At 46.7% G+C, this 24245-nt stretch overlaps 1 protein-coding gene across 1 annotated transcript in view; it reads left to right on the forward strand.

Moving 5' to 3' along the window:
• Positions 1-8834: 8834 nt before the first annotated feature.
• The window catches only part of LOC146782657 (vomeronasal type-2 receptor 1-like), a 136624-nt gene continuing 121213 nt past the window's right edge, over positions 8835-24245 (forward strand). The window contains exons 1-2 of the mRNA XM_085637160.1: positions 8835-9126; positions 12430-13705. Of these exons, the coding sequence (XP_085493286.1) occupies positions 8835-9126; positions 12430-13705 (1568 nt within the window). The remainder of the gene's footprint in view (positions 9127-12429; positions 13706-24245) is intronic.

Here is a 24245-nt window from a genome sequence, read left to right on the forward strand (position 1 = left end):
CAAGCCAAATCCTCTCTGGATTGGAAACAGGCATCCTAGTACTGGTTTCGAGGAATCACTCCTCATCAGCCAGGATTGCTTGAAGCTAGTGGCATGACGGGCACTGGACCCACGTCTGGGCTTCCCTGTCCCACGTGGGGTGACATTGTTCAGCATTGCACCCATCAAGAGCATTTTTCGCTCTAAGTGGGAGGAGTATGCCCAGACGATGGTGCTCACAGTGCCAATGGAGTCAAGCTAGCCTGGCTGATGAGGGGTGATACTCCAAAACCAGTCCGCGGAGGATTGTTTCTGATCCAGAGAGGATCTGGCCTGGAGGTTTGGGCTGGGCTATTCCCATGGGTAGCATGATCAAGACTGATTTGCATATGACTGGGTCCAAACTGGGATGGCGTGGTGAGCAAAATATCTATGGACTTAGGCCCAGATCTCTGTACCGGGGTAAATGTTTGACATTGTTCAGCATTCCATCCATCAATTGTTCTTTTTTGCATTTAACGTACCAAGTGTCATTTGAATTTGAGTTTCTTTAGGAATGAAAGAATTCCTTGTTGCAATAAACAAGATAGTAGTATCTCCCTTAACATCCAGTGCTGCACTTTCTCATGGGGCGCTAACCATACTTACAAGGGTAGTCAGTATTACCTCTGAGTATCTCCTTGATTACTAAGGGCTTTCTTAGCCTCATATGTGAAGGAGCTGGGTTCCACGTTCTAAATATATTCTGGAACCCTGGCCGATGTATCTTTTTGTCTGCTTGTAAGTGTGGAGGGGAGAAAAATCATTAGCCAATTATGCATTACCATTCCAATGAACCATGACTCCAAAGGACTGCAGACTCCAGATCCAAAGTTTAGTAGGTTTATTACGAAGCCAAGAACAGTTTGACATACAAACACCTCAAAACGAGAGTATAAAAATACATTGTAACTAATACAAAGCCACACCTATGAAAATTAAGATGGTGCAGCTGCACAGAATACCCAATTCCAGATTCAGGACACAAAAGATGACTGCTCCGATATCAAGAGTCTCCTTCATTGGCGGTTCGTAGGTGAAAAGCATTAATCTGTCCTTTGACTACTACTAACGTGACATCCCTACTTAGCATTCCCCAGGCAAGTTCTGTAAAGATGTCAGCTCGTGAAGGCATCCTAGGTCAAGTAGCATAAAGCTACAGAGCTCGTACTAAGATGCTCACTTCCTCATGGCAAAGCAGAAGTCCGCCAGACTCCGTCCCTAACTCCAATAGATGAACCTGTAAAAGACGTTCCACAATGCTACACAACATCGCCCCATTCACGCAAGCCACCTACCTGTAGGTAACTATCTCCATGCGGCAACAATCCTTCCAGGCCTTGGCACAATGACCTTGATTCCCAGACTCTTTCCGGTGACAAAGAGCACCGTCCCACATTATCAGCATCGCCACTCACATGTATCTTCTCCTCCCTAAGCCTAACTCCTAAAACAAAGGCATTATTCTAACTAAAAAGGATGAATTTTTCCACCTGCAACAGAAACGTGAGAAAGACAAATTCTACATACACATGAATTTTACCAGCAAATCTTAATATGAGAGCGACCAGGGAGAATTACACGTTAGACCTACAGAATTCGGCCAACATAAGAAACAGCACATTTACTTCATTAGGCACACGCATGGGTGGACATCTTTATGGTGCACTTTTAAATCAATACATTACATAAGCACACTAATCATGGAGATTCTCGTTAGCCAAATGTACAGTTCTACAATTAACGATTTTGTCTAGTCGCATATAATTTTAACGTTGGTTTTCTTCACGTTTACACTGAAATACCTCTTACACTTCACTTTTCACATTATTAGAGTGCACGATCTAATGACACAAATGTAATATGCAGGCACACACTACTCATGATTATAATACACCCCTACAAATGACAAAGCAAATTGTGCTCTATCATATGCATAAGCTTTATCATGAGCTGCACCATAACCTCCCCACCCAAGTCTAACTCAACACAGAGGATGGCATTTTTAGCAAAGATACTGAGTCCCCTGAAATTGATTTCAGGGCAATAGTACATGCAATTATCAGTAGCTAATATGCCAAATGTATCTACAGATTAACGCTTTTCCAATGACCAAAATGGCAATGTATTGGCAGAGAATTCACATTCAGTTTGACCTGAAAATTAGTTAATATTTGATAATCTAATCTGACTACAAGTCACCCCACACAAGGATCTTAAAAATGTCAAGAAAAATAAAAAACTACTAGTGGATTATGGCATTTTACATATCCTACTTTGAAGGGCTAATTTGGGTAGAAATTGTGGCCTCCACTCAAAGAAATAAGGGGCATGTTATCAAGACACGGCGTTAAAATTATCGCCACGTTAGCGGCAGAAAACTACAGCTAAACCGGTGATAATGGGCTTGATAATATGCCCTTGAGAATTCCCATAGAAGCCCATGTTCTGGTGTCAACATGGGCTTCTATTGGAATTTTCTGCGGCATATTATCAAGCCCATTATCGCCGCTTTAGCGTCACTTTTCTGCCGCTAAAGTGGTGATAATTTTAACGCCGTGCTTGATAATATGCCCCTTATTTGGTATGGGGAGGATATTATAAAGTTTACTTAGACCTTTTTGGGGTTACCTAAATTTAGACGGTTTAGGAACTCTGGGGCAGTGGCACATCTAACCTGGGCTTCTATTGGAATTCTAAACCGCATATTAGCAAGCCCATTATCGCTGTCTTAGCGGCAGGAAACTGCAGCTAAAACAGCAATAATTTTATCACCGGTCTTGCTAATATGCCCCTTAGCCCTTTAGAGTCAAGGGTTGTGGAACAGAGCTTTCTCAAACATCACACATTGTATCCAGTGGAAAGGATGATGTGTTGACCGGTGGTGGGGGGATAGAAGATTGACACATAATCAAATTATAAAGATAAAGGCTGGGAGATGTAAGGGATACTAGTTATATGAAAGGTGCTCATTATTTGTAAAAAGTAACATTCTTGAAGCCCTTCAAATCTACTCAAGAACTGAGGTAGGCTATATTTTAGATGTATGAGAGTGCACTAATGTTTAAGCTTCGTAGCGCTAAACAAACATAACACTCCAATCCTGATCCCATTTACCCCCTATAAGGTAAAACATTATGTTTTTAAATTGTTTCCTTCAGTGTCCAGCTTTTGATGCGAGGTGTTCCATAGCTTATCCGCAGTCACAAAGAAAGCTCTACACTCTAATCCCACACATCTGGGCTGGAAAGGGGACTCCTAGTAGACTGTGATGTAAGGATCTTGCGAGCGTGAAGTAGAGTGTATCTTGAATGCAGATGTCAAGAAAGAGGCTAATTAGAGAAAATGGTCATATAGTCAATATCAAGAAGATAAAAAAAGACTGTGACGGTGTCTAGATACCCTTACACAGTCCTTCCAGAAGCCTGCCTGTCTCTAATTGTTGCTGTCAGCGAGACTGTATAAGTACATTCACCACTGTCCCATGTAGATGTGGCTTTTACTAAGGCAACATTGCATGTAGTGTCTTAACCCCTTCCATGCTGCGCAGATTCCGCCGCTGTGCTGACGGAATCTTGCGCGGGCGTGGTCATGACGGAACGGTTCCGTCATGAGCACAGCTCAACCGTGGCTCATGACGGAACCGTTCCGTCATGAGCACCGAAGGGGTTAATGTGGTGGCAACATGCGCTGGTGACTTCTGCAAACTGTTTATCCAGACAGCCTCCTGTCGATGGTCATGTTATTCGCTTGAGCAGATGAAGTGGGGCAGTAAACCCATTGACAACAGTCAGACAGAACTATTCATAAAGGAGATACCCCTAATTGTCAACAAAACCTATGTTTTATATGGTTTAATTGTAAGCATCTTGTTGATAAATATCACTGAATAAGAGACAAACAGGAAGCTAGCTCTCTAGGCTCCAAACTCAGGAACAGCACCTGAAAGCCTGCTTGTCATTCTAGTGATAAGTGGTGTTTCATCTGGATGCATGTACAAGTTAGCCCCTATGCTGAATAACAAGGAGGCCAGAGGTCGCATGGAGATATTAACATGGGGACAAACTAGAACCCTACAGGGACATCCCTCTTTAACCACTATATATACTAACTAAGAATGGTCCATAAGGGATGTTTTAAACCATTCTAATGCCTCATGTCTAAATCCAGTATGGTCTAGACCAGGGTTCTCCAGAGTCGTCCTGGAGTGCCGGATCCATGCCAGATTTTCAAGTGAACTACATTTATCTAAATGGGGATAGGCTAAAAATCTGACATTGAACCGACCCTTCAGGACCAACTTTTGAGAGAACTAATCTAGACGGATGAGCAGGAGGGCATGGACATTGGTATCAAAGGCTGCTGATGAATTCAATAGAAAAAGCACTCCAATACCTTTGTAGACATCCTCCCTCACAGATCTTCTATGATGGTCCACATGTTTGTAGTATTTAGAGAGTGAACGGCCACCTAGATAGGGCCAACCAATTAATTGGACTTGGTGAACCCTGAGACCCCATATTTAATGATGTTTGCCAAAAGCCTTTATGTGTAGTAGTAGGAGAGATTGGTCTGAAGTTTAACTAAGACTCAATCAATCAATCAATCAATCAATCAATCAGCAGATTTGTAGAGCACTTCTTGTAACCCATGCCGGTATCCAGGCACTGGCAGGTTCCAGCTGATTAACCAAATAGCCAGGTCTTCTTCAAGACTCAAATAGAAGTGTATCTATTAAGAGAGGGTTTACTATTATGACTTTCCATCCAACAGGGAATGCATCCCCTTTCCCATGAACAATTGATTATGACCATACAATCTTCCAGCAGGGCAGGAGCTGAGTTTGAAAATTCTAGCTTGACAACCTTCTTTGGGAGATTTGGATGGATGCCTAGCTTCCATACAGGCAGAGAGATCTGATTCGATAAGTAACTCAAACTCTGAAAGTTTCCAGGACAGAACTGTCTTCTCTCTGGCCGAGGTTCTGCAATTTACCAACAGCCTCTAGAGTAAAATACTTGTCATATGTTAGCTTCTTGGAAAAAAATGATGAGTCATTGCTGAGTTCTTTAAGTGGAAGACAGGCTTGCTGAGCTGCCTTGAGCCCCATTTTAACCCAGTAATGATTTTAGACAGTTATTTAGCAGTGCAGGATGTGTAGTTGATCTGCTCACAGTAGTGCACCGCTTTTACAGCCTTATGTACTGTTAGGTGTGAAGCAGAACCTTACTCCTAGGATCCTAGCCTTGTCTCCACAACCACACCACTCCATAAACCTCTAGATTACTTTGAGCGAGTAGCAGGGAAAACCATCTGTGTTTACTTTGATTGTACCTAAATATCGATGAAGGTGTCTGTGAATTGTCCCATCAAAACCTTGGAAAAGATGGTAAAGGACTTGGAAAAGCTGCCAGAAGACTGGCGAGTTGAGCACATGGCACGGAAACCGTCCAAAATACAGGTTAAAAGCTCCAGGTTTATTGAGATAGTCCTGGAGGTTCAGTGCCTGCTACAGAGATCTGTATGATGCCTGGAGGTCAGAGAGTCTAATGCTAGTGAGATAATTTTAAGGGCTAATGGACTTGTGGGGGGTCCTTGTGTTTGCATAAAATGTACGAGACCTCAAAGTTATGGCTGTGTTATATTTGTATTTGAAATAGTTTGAAGTCCCCTCAGAAGAGCTGCACAGCACTATGGCAAGAGCATTTTTATATCAGCAGGAACCACCGATGCTTTGTGGTACTTAGGACAGAAGTCTGCGTTTGGTCGGTGTTTGAAATCAGACTACAAAAAAACAAAAAATGTGAAGAAGAGGTGGGGGAGAGGAGCATGTCATTGGTAAGACAAAGGAGACAGTGGGGAATTAGCATGCTCCATGGCCCACTCTTTTGCTCTCCCACAGTAGTAAAACTTAACTTGCAATACTTGGTGGAATCGATTTTCAGGAAGAAAGATAAGATAAAGGCTGTACCTTTTTTCACTATATTGGAAATTCGAAGGTTCTTTTCTTTTAAGAATCATAAGTGGATTGCTATGAAGATAACCGAAACTTCACATGAAAAAAGACTCTTGCTGGAGAAACACAAATACTAGACTGGCCTAATCATTATATATCTTTTGTTTGCCTCCATTTATTATATTCATTACTTTATATTGTATTAGGAAATATACCTGCAGGGTTACTGATGTGGGAGGCTATCCATCCATCCATCCATCCATCCATACACCCACCCACCCACCCATCCACCCATCCATCCATCCATCCATCCATCCATCCATCCATCCATCCATCCATCCATCTATATCTATCTATCTATCTATCTATCTATCTATCTATCTATCTATCTATCTATCTATCTATCTATCTATCTATCTATCTATCTATCTATCTATCTATCTATCTCTCTCTCTCTATCTATCTATCTATCTATCTATCTATCTATCTATCTATCTATCTATCTATCTATCTATCTATCTATCTATCTCTCTCTCTCTCTCTATCTATCTATCTATCTATCTATCTATCTATCTATCTATCTATCTATCTATCTATCTATCTATCTATCTCTCTCTATCTATCTATCTATCTATCTATCTATCTATCTATCTATCTATCTATCTATCTATCTATCTATCTATCTATCTATCTCTCTCTCTCTCTATCTATCTATCTATCTATCTATCTATCTATCTATCTATCTATCTATCTATCTATCTATCTATCTATCTATCTATCTATCTCTCTCTCTCTCTCTCTCTCTATCTATCTATCTATCTATCTATCTATCTATCTATCTATCTATCTATCTATCTATCTATCTATCTATCTATCTATCTATCTCTATCTATCTATCTATCTATCTATCTATCTATCTATCTATCTATCTATCTATCTATCTATCTATCTATCTATCTCTCTCTCTCTCTCTCTCTCTCTCTCTCTATCTATCTATCTATCTATCTATCTATCTATCTATCTATCTATCTATCTATCTATCTATCTATCTATCTATCTATCTATCTATCTTTAGGTGAGGAAAGTGCCTGCGTAAGTATGGTTATGTCAGGCTTTACAGTGAAAAGGCATTTCTTATTTTGTAAATAACTTTGTCACTAAATTTGTGACTTTCCAAAAAAGAAAACTTCAAACACTTTGGGTTTTCCATGGCAAGTTTTGTGGAGATCCTTCAAGAGGGCCAAAACAAAGTGTTGGATGTTGGGGACCCCCAAAGTGTCATTTCCCATTTTAACTCCCATAGGACCTAGAACCCTAATCAGCTCCAACCGTAGCAGGTCGCCTGACACTGTCTACATTTAAGGTTGCCTGGTATTGCCATTTTACCTGTTATTCTCTATAGCTATGCTGCCTGTTGCCTCTATCAATTGTGTTGCCTGTTAGCCTTCATGTACTCTCGCCTTGGTTTTGTAGTTCTGTGCACTTCTGTTTTTCGGTTTTCTGGTTCAGGACTGACCGTGCCATGCAGGAGCGGCAACACATTTCCCACCCATTCACCCTCCCACTTCCTGCAACCCAGCTCCCTGCCTCCCTCCTAGGACCTACCTAATGGAGGCCGTAGCGACCCTATTGAGCAGATCCCCAATCAGCTCTGACTGTAGCCGGTCCCCTGACGCTGCCTGCATTCAAGATTGCATGGTATTGCCGTTTTGCCTGTTATTCTCTATAGCTGTGCTGCCTGTTGCATCTAGCAATTGTATTGCCGTTTAGCCTTCAGGTTCTCGTGCCTTGATTTTGCAGTTCTGCACACTTCTGTTTTTCTGCTTTCTGGGTCAGTGTTGACTGTGCCATGCAGGAGCCACCCGCTCCTTTCCACCCCGTCTGCCCTGCTGCATCCCACCACTCAGGGTCCTAACCCCCTCCTAGACCATACTTAATGGAGGACGCAGCACGGCACCATGAGGCCCTCTGGTCACCCACAGATACTCATCCACAGAACTCATAGCCCTGGACCCCTGATGCCGCAACAACTGCAGCCTCGCATCTCCACGATCAATGGCACAACCGTTCACCTTCCACCGCTGACTCTTCACCTGCAACTCAGGACCTTTTGCCCTCATTGAAACCTGCACCACTCCCACACCACTGTCCGCGACTGCACGAGAACCACTCTGATGCCTCCTGCTCAACACCAGATCTCTCTGCAAGCACGCCACCAAAGTCTGCAACGCCATCTCAACCCTCCCCCAAAAGTGATCTTCATCACAGAGACCTGGCTCAACCCCTCCTCTGCTCCATACATCACCATTACAATGCCTACAAGATGACACACATGTACAGTGCCAGCAAACACAGAGGAGGCATCGTCAGCATCCACAAAGAAACAATCCACTGCACCACCACCGAAGACGACACCACACCGATCATGGAACATCTCAACTTCCAACTCCACACTGATGACAGACCGACCATCAGAGGCACCCACGCCTACAGACCCCAAGGACCACACACAACCAACTTCATCACCCCACTTGCCTCTAAATCCAAGCATTTAATCTTCCTCGAAGACCTTCATTTCCACCTCGACAACCCCAGGGACACAAACTCTGCCAACCTCATGGAACACATGGGCAACATCGGCCTAACCCAGCTGGTCACTGACCCCACACAAAGAGAATGATAGTACACACTGGACCTGAACTTCATGGCCAGTGACAGGGTCAAATACAGCCATGCCACATAATTTACCTGGACCGTTCACTCAATCATTCACTTCACCATCACCGGATCAGCATGCATCGCCACCAGCCTCCACAATGCCTCTTTTTGTGGCTGGAACAAAGTGACACAGGCCCAATGGATGGATGCCCTCACCACCACCCAGCCCAACCCCACAACCAACCTGGAACAAGCAGTCCATAACTTTGCCACCTGGATCACAAACGCCGCCAACCTAGTTGCCCCCATCAAACAAGCCAAGACCCGCAGATCCACCAAACAAGTCAGCTGGTACACACCAGAACTCAGGGCAATGAAACCCAGCTGCAAATTAACTGGAGAGAAGATGGCGCACCAGCAAAGACACCACAGTCTGAGCCATCGTCAAATCAGCCCACAACAAATGCCACCAACGACTAGCAAACCATATCGCAGTATGCGCCAACCACACCAAGGAACTCTTCAGCATCACCAGAGAGTTCTCCTGCCCCACAGCCACCGAGAATACTGTCCCTCATTCACAGGAACGCTCTAGCCAACCATTTCCACAACACAATATCCACCATCTACAGGAACGTCAAGCCCCAACCTCTACAGCCATCTTACTCCAACGGAAACATCCCCTGACCAGCCACTCAAAGCATGGAAACAGCTAACCACGATGAATACCACAGCCATCATGAACTCCATCATCTTGAGAGCACCCACGGTCCCATACCCCCACTGCCTCTTCAACCCCAGAGGCAAGGATATCACCAGCCAACTCACCACCATCCTCAATGCATCCGTCACCACAGCCGCCTTTCCTGATGCATGGAAACATGCAAATGTCTGACCTCTCCACAAGAAGCCCTTCGCCAATCCCAGTGAACTCCTGAACTACCCTCCCATCTCACTGCTCCCTTACCCCGCCAAAGGTCTTGAGAAGGCAATCAACCAGCAGCTCACTGACCACCTAGAGAGAAGCAACCTGCTCAACGCCTCCTAATCTGGTTTCCGTGCCAACCACAACACCGAAAATACCCCGATCTCTGCCACTGATGACATCCTCACCCTCCTCAACAGAGGAGAATCGGGAGCCCTGATTCCCCTCAACCTCTCCATAGCGTTCAACACCATATCCCACCATACACTCATCATGAGACTGCACCAGATTGGGGTCCAGGGAGATGCCCTCAGATGGATTGCATCGTTTCACACGAGACAAACTCAGAGAATCCGCCTACCACCCTTTGCCTCGAAACCCAAGAGCACCATCTGCGGTGTCCCTCAAAGCTCATCCCTTGGACACCTATATGATACCTCTAACCGATATTGTCAGCATCCACAACCTCAACATCATATCCTACACCAACGACACCTGGCTCATTCTCTCACTCTCAGCAGACACCTCCACTATGAAAACCAATTTCCACAACTTCATGAAGACGTCGCTGGCTGAAAGAAGACCAACTGTCTAAAGATCAACATTGATAAGACCGAAGTGCTGGTCTTTGGCAACAGCACTTCCCCTTGGAATGACACCCGGTGGTCTGCCGAAATCAGACCTACTCTGACACAGAGAGACCACACCTGCAACCTCCACTTTATCCTGGACAGCAAACTCACTATGAAACGACAGATCAATGCAGTCTCCTTTGCCTGATTCCACACTCTCCTCATGCTACAAAGACTCTTGAAATGGCTCCACATCAGTACGAGGCAAACCGTCACTCAAGCCCTAGTCACCAGCCCGCTGGAGTACGGCAATGCACTGTATGCAGGAAGCACCACAGAACCATGAGGAGACTGCAGATGATCCAGAACTCAGCTGCCAGACTCATCCTCAGTCTTCCCAAATGGAACCACACACTCCACACCTTAGGAACCTCCGCAGACTCCCCTTCCAGATTATATGCCAATTCAATTTACGGACACACACCTTAAAAATCCCTCCACGACCTAGGACCAGTATACATCAACCGCCGTCTGAACTTCCACCAGCCATACAGAGACCTTCGCTCTGCCTTCCTGGCCCTCGCAGAGACACCGTGCATCTGCCGAAGCCACAGCGGAGGCTGTTGCTTCTCCTACCTCACCGCCAAGTCCTTGAACGGCCTTCCCCTCTACCTCACCCTTGCTGGTGGAATTCAGGACGAGAATCAAGACCTGTTTTTTTCAAATGAGCCCAGCAACCTAGCACCTGGATACCCTCATGGGTAATTAGCAGCACTATATAAATCCTGTTTGATTGATTAATTGATTAATTGATAGGACTGTTTGCAATTTAATATATAAAAAAAATGGTTGGATGGAATTGCAGCAGACTTGGCATGTAAGTATAACTTTATTCAAGGGAGTCCCTCTGTTTGGTTTTCTGTATATCAGATTAGTAATTTTCTAGCCATTAACATTTATAAAATGTTCACGCCTAGGCATGAAGACATTGCATTTTAGAGATATGTAGACTGTTAATCCACTGATACTTTTGTCTTGTTCTCCACTCCACTTCCCTAAGAAATAAGAAGAGCTGCCAAAGAGATGTCCATTGTTCATTACCCTACTCTTCCCCATCACATCACATATATTTTGTCATTGTTTATGAGCCACTATAGTATTTTAGAGCTGAAACCATCAGAAGAATGGTGTTAAATTTAAAAGTGTTCTCTCCAACAAATCATGTAAAAGCCATTAGTTCTCAATCAATCAATCAATCATGGATTTGTAAAGTGCGCTACTCACCCGTGAGGGTCTCAAGGCGCTGGGGGGTTGCGCCAATAGAAGCCCAGGTTTGATGTCCTTGACACCAGAACCTGCAAAATCAGGACCATAAAGCGCCATTGGATGAATTGAATTTCCAGACTTAAGCTTGGTGAACAAATCAAAATATATTCAATAATTTTGTGAAACACATTATGCTCCACAAAAAGGACAGAGGATATTTAGGTTTCAAACCATAAAGGTGTCTTAAAAGTTACTCATTTACAGAAGGCACACAAATCTTAGAATTAATCAAAATGCATATGTTCCTTTTAACATGCAATTCAATTAAATCAAAATGTATTTAATTCAGAGGATGAACCAACATAGCGTCGCCTCGAAGGAAAGAATAAAAGGGAAGTCAGTTCTCTCTCTGAGACAGTATTCTAACTCTCCTGCTCTGCTCTATTCCAATTCTAAATCAAAACCTACTGCTCTAAACAGCTCAGCACAAATTAAAAGACCACAACTCTAAAATTTAACACACCCTCGCGCAGTTCACACTAGACTGTCAAATCAGGTTAATCAGGATGATACAATTACAGACTGTTAGGTTCTCTTGGTTTTCTCTCTGCCTTCTTCCCACTGTAACAAGATCAGGTGCATGGAGACTGTACACTGCAGGGGGCATATTTACAAGGTCATAGCGCCACAGGAGCATCACTTTTACCGAAGATCTGGTGGTGCTATGCCCTGCTCCATATATACACAGCGGCATTAAACCACTTTGAGTGGCTTAACGCCGCCTTGTAAATACGGCCCCTTTTGATGCATCACTTTGCGTGAAAGAATCTGTAAATCTGATGCAGCGCCAAAAACGCGAGTGAAAAGCAGGCGTTAGAGTGGCGCAACAAGAAAAAGTACTTTTACTTCTCCTCCTTGTTTGCTATTTCTATGTGTGCTGCCTTTAATGATTGTTTTTGTACAGGAAGGTGTCCCTTCCTGCACAAAGACAACCATTAATTAATGCCGATTTGCTACTTCTATGTGTGCTGCAGAATGCGACTCATTTAATGATTATTTCATTGACAAAATCTCGACCATTAAAGCTAGTATCCCCAAACACTCCAACACAATTCCTCCCGCTCTCTATAAAAACAAATGTACAATTAATAGTTTTCCTACCATTAGCACGGAGACCTTCCAGGAGCTCCTAGCCAAGGTCAAGTCAGGAGCCCCCACTGGCAGCTGTCCTCCTCACACACTAAAGAATTGCCTCTCTGTTCTCCCAGATCCTGCCCTCACCCTCCTCAATGTCTCTCTTTCATCTGGCTACGTCCCTACAGCTTTTAAAGAGGCCACCGTGGTCCCTCTTCTGAAAAAACCTGGAGCCGACCCCACCTGTATGTCTAATTACCGCCCTATTTCCTTGCTCCCCTTTTTAGCGAAAGTTTTAGAGGCACACGTGGCTAGATGCTTATCTAACTTCTTGGAAGAGTCCAATCATCTTGAGCCTCAACAGGCAGGTTTCCGGCCTGCCCATTTGACTGAAACAGTAATACTAGCTGTACTGGACACCCTCCGTGACTGCGCAGACAGTAGCTCTCCACTTGCTCTGGTACTTCTGGATTTTTCCGCCGCGTTTGACACGGTCGACTATTCTATTCTGGTTGACCGTGTCAGACAAACTGGCATTCAAGGAACAGCGGCCAGCTGGATAAGCTCCTTCCTGGAGGACAGGTCTCAGGCCGTCCGTTTAAATAAGATGTTGGCCCCCAAACAGAGAATCACCTGCGGTGTCCCGCAAGGCTCCTCCCTGTCCCCCCACTTGTTCAATCTCTATATCCTCCCCCTGATTCAGTCCCTCAGAGACAGGAAGGTGACTGTCTTCAATTATGCAGATGACCTTCAACTGGTCTTCACGATTGATAGCACTGACAGATCAATCACCGACTTTCAGACCACCATGAGGCACATTCAACTATGGATGGACCAAAACCACCTTAAGCTGAATCTTGGAAAGACTGAGCTGGTACTTACAGGAGATAGCTATAAGTTCTGGGGCCCGCATTATTGGCCTTCAGAGATGGGTCCCCCGCCCTCTCCCTCTTCCTCGGCAAAAACACTCGGAGTCACACTAAACAGCGATCTCTCACTCAAAACACAAGTGGGTCTGGTAGTATCCAAACGTTTCTTCCAACTACGAAAAATCAGGAAGATCCGCCGCCTCCTTACGCAGGAAGCCCTGACCCAGGTTGTGATAGCTACCGTCTTATCACACCTGGATGACGCCAATTCCGTCTACCTGGGCATGCCTCTCTACTTGCTAAAACGGTTGCAGCTGGTCCAGAACCATGCAGCCATACTGATTCTACATCAACCCAGATGGCAGCCAGTTACTCCCCTGCTAAGGAAACTACACTGGCTGCCCATGTCTCAACGCTGCACCTTCAAGACTGGATGCCTGATATTTAAATCTCTGCACGGCAAAAGTCCAAAATTTATTAACAACTTGGGTGCCGATTCCGATCCTGGAAAAACCGTGTACGAATCGTCGGACGGAGCGTTTTCTCCGTCCGACTCGTGCCCGGGAAAAATACCGTACAAACATGCAAGTACGATTCGTACGGAAACACCATTTCCGTACGAATCGGAAAAAACACCGACCGACTACAAAATACATACGAATGTGATCCGGGACAGCGCATATGCGACATTCGCACGGAGTTAGGCAGCTTTTTACGGACCAGCAAGTACGATTCGTACCGACAGCACTCCGGACGGCAATTTTTTACGGCACCCAAAAAGTGCCGGAAAAACTAAGTACGCCGCGAAGCGTGAGGAAAAGGGGGCCTGGTACGTGCCGAACACCCCCCCAGCCCCCCGTATGTTCGCGCCGTACCCCCAGACCCCCGCGGATGGACGTGCCATACCCCCACCCCCATATGTACGGAGCGTACCCCCACCCCCCTATGTACGGAGCGTACCCCCACCCCACCCGTGTATGTACGGAGCGTACCCCAACCCCGTATGTACAGAGCGTACCCCCACCCCACCCGTGTATGTACGGAGCGTACCCCCACCCCACCTGTCTATGTACGGAGCGTACCCCCACCCCTGTATGTACGGAGCGTACCCTCACCCCACCCGTGTATGTACGGAGCGTACCCCCACCCCTGTATGTACAGAGCGTACCCCCACCCCACCCGTGTATGTACGGAGCGTACCCCCACCCCCGTATGTACGGAGCGTACCCCCACCCCACCCGTGTATGTACGGAGTGGGTGGGGTGGGGGTACGCTCCGTGCATACACGGGTGGGGTGGGGCTATGCTCCGTACATACGGGGTTGGGGGCCGCACCGTACATACACGGGTGGGGTGGGGTATGCTCTGTACATACACGGGTGGGGGTCCGCACCGTACATACACGGGTGGGGTGGGGGTACGCTCCGTACATACGGGGGTGGGGGTACGCTCCGTACATACACGGGTGGGGTGGGGGTACGCTCCATACATACGGGGGTGGGGGTCCGCACCGTACATACACGGTGGGGGTACGGCGTGTCCATCCACGGGGGGCTGGGGGTACGGCGCGAACATACAGGGGGGCTGGGGGTACGGCGCGTCCATCCGCGGGGGGCTGGGGGTACGGCGCGTACATACGGGGGGGGGGCCTGGGGGGGTGTTCGGCGCGTACCGGGCACATGTTTGGACGTCTCCATGGTTGCTATTGCTGTTCGCTCCGTACGGTCTTTTTTCCATACGGATGTGCATTTGGACGGACGGGACGGATCGTACTTGCGCGCTCGGACTTCAGTTTTCCGATTCGTATGTAAAAATGTCCGGGGACGTGTCGGACACTTTTCCCGACCCGAGGACGTGTCGGGGAATTTTCCCAATGCGATTCGTACGTACTTTTTCACATACAAATCGTACTTGCCAGTTTGTACGGGACTTGTACGATTCGTACGTAAAAAAATCCGGATACGATTCGTACGGGGAATATTTTTAACGGATCGGAATCGGCACCTTGATATCTAGGCACACCCCTTCCCGCAATTTATGCTCAGCTCACCTCTCACTTCTCCACACCCACTCATTGAGACGGAAACGCCTAGGTGGTTGCAGATTTGATACTCTCGCCCCCAGACTTTGGAACTCCTTCCCCTTGGAGATCCGAGCCTGTGTTGTTCTGATGAAATTCAGAAGATCCCTCAAAACCTGGCTTTTTGAGCAAGCCTACAATTGATGTTCTCCTGGGTATCAATCGCTGCCTTCTTTCCTACAGCGCCATGAAACCGCCCGGTGTATGTGCACTTTACAAGATATATTTAACATTAACATTAACAGGTATAAGTGCCAAATCACCATTATCGATTGTTTATCTGCAGGAAGGGACACCTTCCTGCACATAAACAAAAATCCCTGCAATGCAGGCACCCTTGCAAAATGGTGCAAGGGTGTCCGCACTGGTGCTAGGCAGCTTTTTTCGGTGCTGGCGCAAGGGAAAACACGGGGGTGCTCTATAGTCAGCAGGGGACAACAGACATGTGCCATAAGAATGCCATGCACAGAGTTGGTGGCACCACATCAAAGGGAGTAAACTGATATAAAATCTGCAATGAACATATGTACTCTGCCATCGTGTAATCAAGACTCAGTTCCAAATGTGTGACCTACTGGACCGTAGTGTAGGCCGGATGCAGCAGTAGAGTACGTCAACGAGAAAGGAGTAATGCGGCACTGTGTCGTGGAGGCCGTGATGGTCTGAGGAGGCTGCCAAGGTCGCGGGCCTCCGGCTTGGAGGTTGCATCGGCACGTGGTGGGCCCTTCTTGACACACGCCGGTGTAGGCAGGTGATCAGTGTGGCCTGGCTGCGCAGGATCGGGCCTGACGGGTTCGGGGACCAGCTGGCCGGGGTACGGCAGGCACACAGGATCGCAGGCAACTCCGCTCAAGGACAGCATCGGCCTCATGGTGGGGTGAGAGTCGCCGCCCTGGCAGAGACATTGGGCATTCTAAAAGAGGACCATGCCCAGGGCTACGTGCTTTTTATTCACACCCCTAAGCTGGCCTGGCGTATGCCGGGCCATCCCACTCCGCTCACACTTACGGGAGGGACGTAACAGGCAACATTTCCGCGAACTCCCTCACTGGCTGGGGTGACATGGTTGCATCCACTGTCCACTACACTCCATACACCAGCGGTGTATGTCGCCATGGATCTGGGTGTGTTGTGCATACTGCGGTCTGTCCAGCACATCTCCGGCACTCTTGGCATTGTGTACTTTCCCAATCATGGTTCTCCTGCCTCCTTCACACATGCTTGGTTCCTACCTCTCCCCACATTCCGCTATTGTGAGGCTGAGGTGCCATGCCGTTGATGGCTCATGTTCACGGCTTGCCCAGGTTACCATTGTAAGTTGTTCTGTCGTGTCTGGTGGGTGGGCATGTTGTTTTGCATGTTGGTTGTGATTTTGTGACATGTGCATTGCCAGAGTTGTGAGTTGCATGGTTGGGGAGTTGAGGTGTGTGGGGTGTTCATTTGGAACTTGCCAAGGGGCTGTGCATTTCCCTTGGTGCCATCCTCTGAACACTGGTTGATGATGGACTGTCGGAGGATGAAGGAATCATGCACACTGGCTGGGTATTTGGAGACGACATTGGTGGAGATTCAACAGTGGTCGGATGTTGCCTGCACATTTATGTGAGACGTGTGCTTTCTGTTGCGGTGATTGTGTGCTGTGTCACCAGGGGGCACAGGTAGGACATGTGTGCTGTGGATTGCCCCCAACACGTGCATGCATTCAGCCACGGTGTGTGGTCATTGCTTGGTCTCCAGCGGATCCTGCGCATTGTGGTGGACATATAGGTACTGGGGTACCAGGCTGATGATGGCATCCAGGACAGGTGTGATTGACTTGGATGTGGCTGGCTGTGAGACTCCGACTCTGGTGGGTGTTGTTTGGGGGGTAGCAGAGACCAACATGTGCAGCACAGCCAGCAGCTTTGTGTGGGGTGGTATGTTGGTTGTCCGCTGTGTTGGTGCCATCAGCCTGTTGGGCGATGATGGTCAGGATGCGTAGGATGGTTGTCCTTTTGGGCCTGTGGTGGGCAATGAGATTGTCAGGTGTTGGGTCCGTGAGGCTAGTTCGTTTCCAGGGGGTCCGCTGTCTTTGTCTGCACTGCCTCTGTGGTGGCCCGGGGGGGGAAAAGGGGTTCAGGTTGGGGTTCTGGGGGTGGTGGCAGTGGGTGTTGTGGCCCTCTTGGGTGTCCTGGCTGCATGATGAGTAGCTCCATGGCATCTGTTGGTCTTCAGGTGTGGCAGTGGTCTGGGCTCCCTTTTGTGGTGCAGGCGTTCATCCGACTTTGCACCAGGTCTGAGCAGGTGTTAGTTTCCTGGTGCCAACGCGCCTTATCGCCTGTTTTGTGTTCTTATCGCAGATGTGGCTGGTCGTTGAGAATGTTGCGGAGTGGTGTTGTTGCGGGTTTTTGCTCGGGAGCACCTACTCTGCATCTCATTAGCGATAGTTGCGGGAGTCATCTGTGGCGATGTTTTTTGCGTCGGTTTTCGCAGATAAACAGGTGTTATGGGCTGTTAACACCAGCTTGTGAATGTGGTGATGAATTTATTGCGAGTTTTGCTGTAGTAAAGTGCCCTTAACTCGGCGATAGCTCCTTGAGAATATGGCCACATAACTATAATGTTAATTTGTTACAAAGCATGTTGCAGCAATTTTAAAATTCAGGCCTACATAAACTATAATCAATCTAAACGTTAATAAACATAGGGGCATATTTAAAAGCCCCTATCGCCACCACACCATCACTTTTCTCAACATTGTGGTGACAAGGTGGCGTTAAGTCCCTTAACGCGGCTTAACGCCGCCATGTGAATAAGGCACTCTTTCACACTATACTTAGTGTGAAAGGGGCGGGCAATGGGTGTTGTGTAGGGCGATCCACCGCAACACCCATTGATTTTGACGCTTCCCCATATTTACAAGGGTGGCGTATATATGGGGCAGCGCCAAAATTAAGACCAGGGAAAACCTGGTGTTACTCTGGCGTTTTTGCTGTTTCTGTGTGTGCTGCCTTGTGCAGCACAATCAGAAACAGCAAAAAGCCATTGATGGTTTATGTGCAGGAAGGTGTCTCCTCCTGCACATAAACATTCATTGAAAAGAAATGATGTTTTGCAACTTCTATGTGTGCTGCATTAAGCAGCACACATAGAAGTTTCACAACGCCATTTCAGATTCTTTATAAGAAGGAAGGGACACCTTCCAGCACATGAACAATCAATCCGCTCGACACAGGCAACCTTGGACTATGGTGCAAGGGTGCCTGCGTTGGCGCTAGACAGCTAAATTGGCTCCAGTGCAGGGAAAACGCAAGGCTGCACTCTATTCTTGAAAATACAGTGCAGCCCTGCGTTTCAGAAGTGGCGGCGTTAATCCAAGGAGGCTATCGCCCTGCTCAGCCACTTCCTTGTAAATATGCCCCATAATTTTTCCCTATAAATATAGTTGCCTCTCTATGCGGTAATGACACGTAAATGCAAACATTTTTAATATATGAAAAAAGCGTCATCACTCTTTACATACCCACTTTAGGTCGTAGAAACTACAGACTACTTAGTGGTCTTGAAGCCTGTGGCACCATACTAGACACTGTAAAAAATAGGTACAAAAAAAGCAAGCCCTGGCAAGCCAATAGAATTCTCCTTGGAAACCTATTGGCTTTGCCATTGAGTTTTGAACCATCCGGCCCTATGATTTAATAGGTGCACGTACTACAAATGCACAACCCTACAAAATGATGCAACCACTTTTTTTATTTTAGTTACTCTGATCTGAGTTCGACTTAAAACTCAAAAGAAGAAGAAAAATGGTGTGTTTGAACAAGGAGGGTGCTGGTGGGGGAAACAGCACAGGGCGGGTGGGGGGGGGGGGGTGGTGGAGGGTACAGGTGCAGGATGGAGGAAACACAGAGGGTGGGGTTAGGATAAAAGCAAACAGGAGAGAGAGAGCAACGTGGTGCTAATGGATACAAGCACCGAGCGAGAGATAGGAACAAGGAGTGCGGCGGAGACATCTTGAAAACAATGCACTCTAGTGGAAGATACAAGTAGTGCTTGGAAAGTGAGCAGTGAAAGGACAGAAATAATACGTCCTCCATGCACCAGGAGAGGGACAAGCCCGCGAGGAGGAAGGGAAGCTCACACAAGCTGACAAGCAAAAAGCAAGCAAATGAGAAGCAGTAAAGCCAACCAATAGTAAGCAATAGGGGAGGGGCGGGGGGAGCAGGGGGTTAGAAGCCCACTGCAAGCTAGCAACACATCATGCATGATCTTTTTAGTAGGCGAGACCCCAAAATCTGTGATTACATTAATATTATACTCTCCTTAAAGACGGTAGACTGCAGTGCCACCTAGTGGGCCTGTGCAGTATGGCGACAGACAGTGGAACATTGTATGTGTACCTCGGCTCTTCCCCCTCACAGCCTTGGTGCTTGATATTTGCTTTTCTTTCTTAGTTCATTTCACCAATATTTAGTACAAAACCATCTCTGAGGATCCACCACCACTTCCTCTAAACTCATGGAAGAGGAGCACCTCCATGCTGGTCACCCAGGCTCAACAGCATCTTCCCAGAACGACCTCCAGTAAATCCTGTATTTTTAAAGCGCGAACAATTGCCCAAGGTCGTCAAGGCGCTGGGGCCATTGAGAAGATTAAGCGAGCTATTGCCCAGAGTCACATGGTGCTGAGCTGACCTGCGCCAGTCTGCAGGCTACTTGAGTGCTGGGGCTATATTTCATTTCAGCAAATTCAGTTTCATCTACCTCCAGCATCTGAGTCCATTTCTTTTGCTGTCTTTCATCCGGAAAGTACTATGGGGCAGATTTACAAGGACTGGCGCATCCCTGCATATCATTAGGGATGCGCCAGGTAAGATGCGTCACGCAAGTTTATCCTTGCGCCACCACAGATACGCCGCATTTACAATGCGGTGCATTGTGGCGCAAGGATAAACAAATGCGTGACGCATCTGATGGCGTAAGGGCGGCGCATTGCTGGAATCGTGTCGCAAGTGCGACGCAACTCCAGCAATACTCAGGGGCTGCCCATACCGAACATGCTGCGTCACCCCTTACGCCTGCTTCAGGCAGGCGCAGGGTTTTGACGCAGCAGCGTCGGAAAAATGTAGATTTCACTGCGTCACTTTTCCGAGACTTTTTCCGGCGGAACGCCCACCCTGCATACATTAAACCTGATGCAGGTTTAATGTAGCGCAGGGCTTTACAACGTGACGCATCTCACAGAAGTGACGCAAAGGCGGTGTAAATATGTCGCAAGGGGCTTGTAAATCTGCCTCATTGACTTTAGAAGGCCCTGAACACCCAATTCCATTGAGCCCATTGCATCTTGTTTTTAAAATAAAACGTGGAAAATCGCATAGTACTTTTTTCTGCTACTAGTAAGTCGACTGTTGCTGCTAGTGCTACTTTCCCCCAGATATCATACATTCTGCAACTACTACTGTTAGTACCAATATTACTAGTAGTGATACTGGCATTGCTGCTGGTTGTAGTATACCACATGCTACTACTAACAGCAATATTGTTATGAGTCACAAAGAAAATAGTAAATGTGCAGCCATAAAAGTATTCCAACATAGAGATGTAGATGTACTACATTTTGGGAATTCACAAACATTCCCTGTCGTATGCATGGAAAGCTTCACCAGGGGCAGGTTTCAAGGCGTAATTCTAGGAATCTCACGACTACCCCACAGACTTCAAGTCCCCCCTGCAGAAATATACATAGCATACATTATTTCTTATACCCTTCCTATTCTGGAAGGGGAGTTACTCTAGCCTTTGGCTGGATCAAATTTCCAACCATTTCTGACTAGGAACAAATGCCCAAGTTTGTCGGCTTCAACAAGTTTACATGGCTAATCATGCCTTGTACCGCCCTCTTACCACGAATTGGGCAGCATTTATTTGGTTTTCTTTATGCTAGGGCTGGAAAAGTCCAAAGCAATACATCCATTTATGTCTGCCGGGAATCCTTTTGAGAATTTCTGGAAGGCATAAACTAAGGTATTTTCAGCTGTAAATGAACATGAATCAGCTTCATAAGGTTTATTACAAAACAAAAACTACTACGAGTTCTGTTACAAGTACTCCACATCCTCCCACTAGTAGTAGTGCACCAAATAGTCTCGCTAGCACTAGCACTCAACCTTTACAATTTACTAATTCTATTATTATCCCTACCTTTAGTATAACTACTATTGATCCAACACTTATGCTAGAGCGTGGTTTGCTCTTTTATTTAGTAGGGGTGCATTATAATCATGATTAGTCCGCATCTGTTTATAATCTCTTTGGCGTATTGATATTAGGTTATTAGGACATGACTGTAATAACGTATAAGTGAGGTGATGGGTATTTTCTTCATGAAACTAAAGAATTCATGCAGTAAATGTATATATTTAGAGGAAATCATATGCATGTAAAATTAATTCATGACTAATGAAGGGTTCCTGTTGATGTTCATATTGTGTGTGCAGTGTGCATATTAATGGTTTATATATGTTTGCATTTTAATGTGTGTACTGTTCCTACTTTAGCCAAAGTTGATAGGCCTAAGTTTTGTTTCTCCCTGGTCGCTCTCAAGTTGAAGGTTGTTAATTAAGACTTATGTGCTTGTGGAATTTTTCCTTTCATGTTTCAATTGCAGTTGCAAGAATTCATCCTCGTTAGTTAGAATAACACCTTTGTTTTAGGAGTTAGACGGACCTGGAGAGAAGAAGATGCCTGTTGGACTTGGCCCTTTTTGCAGGGTCATCCCGGAACTTTTTGCCTTCTTCCAGTATTTTCTCTGACCTATTTTTGTTGGTTTTATGACTCTGGGCACCTTACCACTGCTGATCAGTGCTAAAGTGCATATGCTCTCCCTATGATAAATTAATGTATGAATCAGTGACTCCATGATTGGCCTTTTTGGTTTACTTGTCACACCCTGGTATAGTGCACTGCGTGTGTCCAGGGCTTGTAAATCAAATGCTGCTGGTGGGCTTGCAGCACTGGTTATGCCACCCACAGAAGCAGCCTGTAAAGTGTGCCTCAGGCCTGCCATTGCAGGGCCTGTGTGCAGTCTGGTACTTCCATGCTGACTGGGCAAGTGCACCCACTTGCCAGTCTCTAAACCTTCACTTTTCTTCATATCAGACACCCCTATGGTAGGCCCAAGGGCAGGGTGCATTGTAAGTATAAGGTAGGACATGCCCTGATGTTTGAGGCATGTCCTAAAAGTGAATTATAGCCATTTTCGTTTTTCACTATTGCATGGCTACCTGTTCCCCATAGGCCAGAATGGGCAGTTGGATTATAATATCTTTTAATCCTAACTGACCCAGGGAACATGGTAGAAATTTGAGTTTAGTATGCCTGAACTCCGAATGATGAAATACATCTTTTAGTGAAGTTGGTTTTAACATTCTGTATTTGAAAATACCACTTTTAGAAAGTAGGCTTTTCTTGCCTAACCATCCAAGCCTGCCTCTGCTTCGGTTGTGTATTCCATGTCTGGTTTGTGAGTGACAGGGGCTTGGGGATTCCAGGAGACAGGGTGAGTCAGCACAAGGCTGAATAGAGAGATCTACATGGAGAGTGGTGGGAGGAGTTGCACCTGGGTCTGAATAGGGCTGTGCCTTCCCTCCACGATGCTGGCTCACCTCCTGTGGTGCGTCTGATGTACCTGGCCTACACTGTCAAAGGAAAGAAGGAGTCATGTAAACAGAGTGCTCCAGGACTGACCAGAACTAGCTTGGACTAGGCAAAGGCCTCTCTGCCTTCAGAGAACAAAGAGAATATGGATATAAAAGGGGGGACCCAGACCCCAGAACTTTAGATCACTTTTGGGAAACAAGAAGAACCTTTGCTGAGGAGAGGAACCAAAGAAACTGAGGAAGAGACTATCCCTCATCTGAGTGCTGTTTGGGAGATTGGCCTGCAGTGGTTGCCTGACTGCCAAAGAAAGGAGAAATGGACTTTGTGCTTTTCATAAACTTGTAAAGGATCTCGAAGGGCTTGAAGATAGAGCTTGCCTCCTGCTGAAGTCTCAGGTACAACAGACTTCACCAACCAGCTTCCCTGCATTCCCTTGCTGGGAATTTGAAGTGCGTGCTGTTGTGTTGGGCCATCTGAGAGACTGCGTGTCGCAGGGAGCTGGAAGCGCGATTTACGAAGAAGAAGCATGTCGCCGCCGCAGCCGCTGTCGTCACATCACTGAAGAAGGGTACCGCCAGTGCCACTGTCGCCTCGCAAACGCTGAAGCACCTCGCATCTCTGGTGAAGCATGTCGCAACAGATGCCGTCGCATCACCAGAGAAGCGTGTCGCCACTGCAGCCGCTGTTGTCGCATCACTGAAGAAGGGTGTCGCCGCTATCGCATCGCCAAAGCGCCTTGCACAACTGGAGTGTCGCCGTCGCAGCAGACGCCGTTGCATCACCGGAGAAGCGTGTCGCCGGGCCTGTCGAGGCTCAAGAAGATTCGCGGAGTCGCCACACGGCCATCGGGCATGCACGCATAGCCTTGTAGTTGTCACATCAAGGAGAAGATGCCATTTTTGTTGCATTGCACTGGATCTTCATCGCATCACGGCGCTGCTGGTCCCATTGCCACGGAAGCGCAGTAAGAAACCGACGCATCACCTCCCCACGCCGAGAAGAACCAACGCATCACCGTCCCCTACGCAGCAGTAGGGAACCGACGCATCACCATTCTTGCGTGTAAGGACCCGACGCATTGATAGAGATCAGGGTGTATATAATATCCCTACTTCCACAGATAGAGTA

The sequence above is a fragment of the Triturus cristatus genome, chromosome 12, assembly GCF_964204655.1.
Source record: "Triturus cristatus chromosome 12, aTriCri1.1, whole genome shotgun sequence".
Taxonomy (NCBI): Eukaryota; Metazoa; Chordata; class Amphibia; order Caudata; family Salamandridae; genus Triturus; species Triturus cristatus.